Here is a 6,015-nt window from a genome sequence, read left to right as displayed (position 1 = left end):
GTACAGAGTGAAGCTGAGCTGAGCGGAGCCGTGGCTAAGTGAGAACCTCAGGCCCTGCCCTTCCCCTCCCTCTCTGGGCAGGGCTGGGGGTTTCCCGCCCTGTTTGCAAACAGCTCTTGCAGGCTGGAGCTCAACCAGCCTGCAAGAGCTGTTTGCAAAAGCAGGGAATCTGTGCGTTTCTCTGCTAAAAGAAGAAATCTGCGTTTTCTCTGATAAAAAGGGGAAATCTGTGGTTTTCTCTGTTTTTCTGTGGGAAACAGGAAAACCCAGATCCCTGCTGATCAAATCTTCAAGGACACATGTATGCATTTTTCATTCAAGAGTTACTCATTAAAATGCATAAACAACTACCATCCTCACCCTTCCTAAATATTGGCTTTTTGTTCATAGCTCAGTAGTGTAAGTTAGGGAAGTGAGATAGCTCCAGTTGCCAACTTAGAGGGGGCACAGGAATGGTGCCCCTTTCCACTAAAGTCTTTGCCATGTCAGGAGCAACCTTCCTTACAATAGGAGCCAGGTGCTGGAACACAACTGGAACAGCAAGGGTCTCAACAGTAGCAGCAAGATCACCCCTCTCCTCTATGGCCCTTAGCTCCCTCTCCTCAGGGATGTTTGTCCAGGTTGCCAAACTTGATGGCTACCCCTCTGTCATAGGTTATATACAGCATTTTTGGGGAGGTACAGCATTCTTCATACAAAGAATATGAACACTTCCGTAAAATAAAATCCACACCTGACCTTTAATTATACTGAGGGTTCTAGCTTACTTCTTTATTAAAGTGTATTTTTACTGAAGACACCAAAGTGCTATTGCTGTAAGGTCATAATGAGACACTTCCATTTTTCTAAACTGTATCTATTTTTAGAATTAAGACTGCATACATATTCTAAATATAATCTCCTACATTTTAAAATGTTTTATATTTAAACAATTTATTTGATATATTCATTCCAATTTCTCTAACTTAACCAAATCATACAAGTCATAGTAATGAACTCAAGAGCCAGGTAAGAATGGAAGGAGCAACAGTAGAAGCCAAAAGGAGGCGGGGGAAGGGGCTTGCTATGAGAATAAGTTTTAGAGTAAAAGTCCAAAAACATCTAAAGATTTCAGTGTACACAGTTTTAATGGTCTATTAACTCCTGTAAGTTCTAGAGAGTTCCTTATGTACACCCCAAGCATTAATATATTCATATATTGTGGACTTGAGATGTCTCTTTGTTATTTTAAAAAATAGCCACTCATGAATGTTCTCAGTATTGACATTTACATATACAGCTTAACCTTGCTCCCGCTAACATCAAGAAGATTTTATCATTGATTTCATTGCAGGCAGATGAGTCCCAAAGTGGAATTTAAGAATGCAAATGTCTTTATTATTTTGATTTGTAATATTCTTGTTTCCTCCTGGTTCTCATTGACTTAACTAATTACTATATTTTTGGTTTTAGACTAAGATGCTACCCACACCATCCAAGTTTCATTATATTTTCAATCTTCGAGACCTTTCCAGAATTTGGCAAGGAATGCTAACTATAAAAGCAGAAGAATGCAACAATATCACTACACTTATGGCACTTTTTAAACATGAATGCACCAGAGTAATTGCTGACAGGTACAATAATTCTGTCATTTTATATGTATAAAATATTTAGGAGTACTAGGAGACCATTTTATTTATGATAATAGGCTCTTGATGTTTCTTTAGAAATGAATGTTAGCATTATAAGGCCAAGTTTAAAGACGTTTACTTTTTCTGTGAGCTTGCTGCCTACTGCTGTTATCCCAACAGATACCAAGATTCTCCATAGGACATTTTCTAGTCTTAATTTTTGACCTCAGGAGAGAGCACCACTGTGAAGTGAGAAAAACCTGTGGTCTTAAATTTATACATGGCCCACAGATCATAAAATTCAAACACTTAAGAAAAGTGAAGTGGTACAATAAATGACTTTCAGAATGACGGCTTGAGGTAGGATCCAAGATTCTGTTGTCAGTACCTGCTATTGTGACAGTAAGCTCTTAGCAAAACATCTATTAGAAGTATTAATCAAGTAGGACTGATAAATTATTAAATGGAATTATCAGAAAAAGAAAGAACTTTCATATACTTTTGATAATATCTTAGAATAAAAACAAAAAGAAAGTGTTGTTTGGGCTCCTCAATCAGGAAGAAAATTAGCAGAGGATGCATAAGCATTGTGACAAGTACAGGAGGTCAGTGGATAGACAGCTGACCTCCTGTATTTGTACAGCTGAACAATATGTGCATTTAAGCCAGAGTATCAGTATATTCCACATTATAGTTTCTTGTAGGTCAGGGGAAAAATGTGTTTCAGCATACAGATGAAATGGAAGGGTTTCCCTTGATACCTTTAAAGAACATATTAGATTCCAGAACATCTGAACTCCAGGGTGGAAGAGAAGATGCAGCAAATCCACATCAAATGGTCCATGGTGCTTAGCAATAGTATGTTCCAAAAGAGAATGAGGAAATTAATTTCAATGAAGATTTCAGAAGAATGAATGATATTAAATTCAAGATTGGCGCATGGCTCAGGGATGATTTGTCAAACTTAAGCAGTGCTAAATATATCAGTATATTGAGTTTAACCAGTTCATTGGCAAATTCCTCTGTCCAAAGGTATAACACCTTGGGGACTATCTCAGCCTTGTGGCTTGCATGGTGTTCCGGGGAAAGGGGAGGACATGGACCCTGAAGGGTCAAGGAGGGACTCTGGGGGACTACACACCCCAGAGAAAACATAAGAGAAGAAAAAACAAGTAAAAATGCCCTACCTGCCGCAGGAACCGCAGCGGGACTGGAAGCGGCGGCGGGACCCGCGCGGCTTATTAGCCGCGGTTTTTTTAAAGTGAAATCAACTGGAGAGAAGGGGGAGGAGAGCCAGCACGGAAGGATAAGAAGGGGAGACAGCAAGACAGAAGGGGAGGAGAGGTGGAGAAAGAGAAAGTATCTCCTGGACCCACCAAGGAGGAGGGGGAGCTGGAGAATGCTGCCAATAGGGCAGAAGAACGCACGGAGAAGCGTCAATATAAAGATGCTATTACTGGACTTAGAAAGACGGAGGTGTCCAGGCTGCATATTATCCTAAAGCTGTGAGGAGAGCCTGCAGGAGGATCCTCACTGGCAGAGGCTGGTTCCAGCGAATCGCCAAGGGGAGAGGTGAACGGTCAAGAAGCTAGCTAAGACCATCACGTCCTGGACAGAAGATCCTGGAGAGCCTGTCGGAAGGTTTCTTTTCTGAGGCAGAAGGGATGTCAAGGGTTGGATGCACATAGGGTACACTAAGGTAGGGAATAGGTAGCACCAAGGGGGCAGCCGGTGGAGGGGTGGTATAATCGTGGAGGGGGCACGCTGTAACTGAGGTGCCCCAGGATAGTGATTAATGGATTATTGAGAGGTGGTAGGCAGTTTTTGTTGCTAGCGTCTTTTCCTTTTTTATTTGTTAATTTTTATCGTCTGGGACGCTGGGGTAAAAGTCAGGCGGAGGGCTACGAAAGGCCAAGGATTTAGAGGGCCTAGTCTGACTTGGCCATACAACCCAGGCTTAAGCGAGACCCAGGAATACATTCTTGCACAGGGAAGGTTGGCCACGGAAAACAACATCAGCACACCGTCGTGGCTGGGTATAGGGTGAGGTACAGGGGAGGTTGGAGCCTCGTGAAGACCATCACCACTCAGCCTGAGATAACCGAACCCGGACGGTTGGACCCCTCCACCACTGACAGGATCATCAAAGTCGTGGCAGGCAGGATTAGGAGGGGATAAGACTGCCCGAGGTGAGAACTCGTGGCCTTAATACCTTTGGGACGGAGCGGAAGACCATCATCAAAATCCAGAGCTGAGCGGTGAGGGACCGGATGATCGAGGCCTGGTGGGTGCACATGGGTTCCCAGTGATGTTCCAGTGTTTTATGTATCCGTTGCTATAGCCTTGCATAGGTTATAGTGCAGCATATCTGGAAAAATTTATAATATACAGACCTGGCTTTAGGACGGCCCTCTGAATTGCAACATTTTTAGTTCCTTTTCTACCATCTCCTGGGAAGTCCATTGGGTTGCTTTTTCAATCACCCAGAAAAGATGGTGGCTAATTACCTGGCTTTAATACTGGAAGACCAGATGAATCTTCTTGAAGAACAAAGACTGAGGCCAATTGGGACAGGTGAATAGTTACATAAAAGACAGCTCTCCTGAATACACCTGGGAATTTTTTTTTTAGCAAACAGTAAATTTACCTTCAAAATGCAGGGAGGGGGGCTGAACTATTTTTGAATTTCTGTCAGATTCATTGAAGAGCTCAGAGGGAAAAATGAAAATGTTGAAATGCTTATTTTATTTTATAATGTTTTAAATATAATATTTAAACTTCTTATTTCAAATGGCATTTTTATTTTGAAATTGAATTAAATAGGGTGGCCAAAATGAAAACCCATTTTTTTCAGATGGATCCAAAATATTTTTTTCTTTTTTTTTTTTTTTCTTTTTTTTTCCCATTTCACCAAAAATGGTGAAACCCAACACTTTAGGATCCCCCTGAACCATTTCCCCTCCCCTCCCCGCAAATCACCCACTGAATCAAAAAATCTTTTGTTAACACAGCCTAACTGATAAGTTTGAAGGGGCAGTTTAACTAACTGCTGCTAACTGTAGGTAACTTCAACCTAAATGATTGGTAGCACCCTTCATGTGCTGAAACAAAACCTTAGAGAACTAGAGGCAGAACATTCTGGTTAAGAACCCTGAATTGTGGTTTTGGGCTACTGTACCTGAAATATTAGCCAGTTCATTGGGCAAATTCCTCTGTCCAAAGGTATAACTGCATTTGCAACATCTCAGGGACTATCTCAGCCTTTTGACTTGCATGAGGTTCCAGCTTGGACTTTGTCTGTAAACTTCAGGAAGAAGGAATAAACCATGAGCGAATACCTTTGACTTTATTTTATTAAAACCAGATTTAGCAATTGGATCACATCAGAGAAATTACCTGATTTCAACATCAGCTTTTTCTTCTAAGAGAAACAGGCTCCAAGACCCTGAATTTATGTGAAGTGCATAGATCAAAAAATGATAACAATATGGAAACACTTTGCTGTTCCTTCCTTCTTTCTATTGTCCCCGAAGCCTGTCCTCACTTATGTTGCTGATCCAATCATTCTCCCTTTCTGTCCTTTGGTTTCATGCCTCTTCCTGTCCTATTGTATTCTCCAGTAAATGAAACCCTCCAGCATTTTCTCCCTTGAGCTTCTTGTCCAACAAAACTGCCCCCCCCCCCCCGCCCCCGAGTGTCTTTATCTCTTTGGATCAATCACCTTCAAAAACACCATCTTCCTATGCATCTCCTCTGTAACTGTATGTTAGTGGAGACGAACTATACGCAGAAGGGAGGCAAGTTGTCCTGAGCTTAATGCAGGTGCCATCTGGTACACAAAAAAGGTAATCCAATGGAGTGCAGGGCCATGCTATCTGGCCCATGGTATCCCTATGAGTCTGAAAATTTGGCAGCAGGGGAAACCCAGGGTCTCCAACTGGCCTGTGCTGTTCCAGTCAGGAGCAGGGAAAGTTGAAGGGTTCCCCATCCTAGGGAATTTAAATCCCCATGCCAAACAGTCCTACTGGGGTTTAAACTGTCTGGCACATCAGAAGTCTTGAACCCTTGCTGAGGCTACTGAGTGCAGGGGGGGAAAATGAAGATTGATGTCATTTCTATGCTGGTATATCTTGTCCAAGGTATGCATTTCCTCCTTGCTGCCTGATAACTTCACTAAATCCCATTGCAAAAAGAGATGTACAAAATCATTGGTGAGTTGTTTCTTTTTATTTATCTGATAAAATTGTCTGTCATAACCCTGGAAGAAAGACAAAGTAAAAGTACAGGCATACCTCGTTTTATTGCGCTTCGCTTTATTGCGCTTCGCAGATATTGCGTTTTTTACAAATTGAAGGTTTGTGCTCATTTACCATTCCAAAAATCCTAGGGCCCTTAAGAATTA

General features: G+C 41.8%; 1 protein-coding gene across 1 annotated transcript in view; it reads left to right on the top strand.

The window, feature by feature from the left end:
- DNAH8 (dynein axonemal heavy chain 8) overlaps window positions 1–6,015 on the top strand; it is a 310,177-nt gene that overhangs the window by 189,523 nt on the left and 114,639 nt on the right. The window contains exon 59 of the mRNA XM_019549625.1: window positions 1,453–1,616. Within this exon, the coding sequence (XP_019405170.1) occupies window positions 1,453–1,616 (164 nt within the window). The remainder of the gene's footprint in view (window positions 1–1,452; window positions 1,617–6,015) is intronic.

This window comes from Crocodylus porosus, unplaced genomic scaffold, assembly GCF_001723895.1.
Source record: "Crocodylus porosus isolate Cpor-Errol unplaced genomic scaffold, CroPor_comp1, whole genome shotgun sequence".
NCBI lineage: Eukaryota > Metazoa > Chordata > Crocodylia > Crocodylidae > Crocodylus > Crocodylus porosus.
This window is presented reverse-complemented; position numbering and strand designations above follow the sequence as displayed.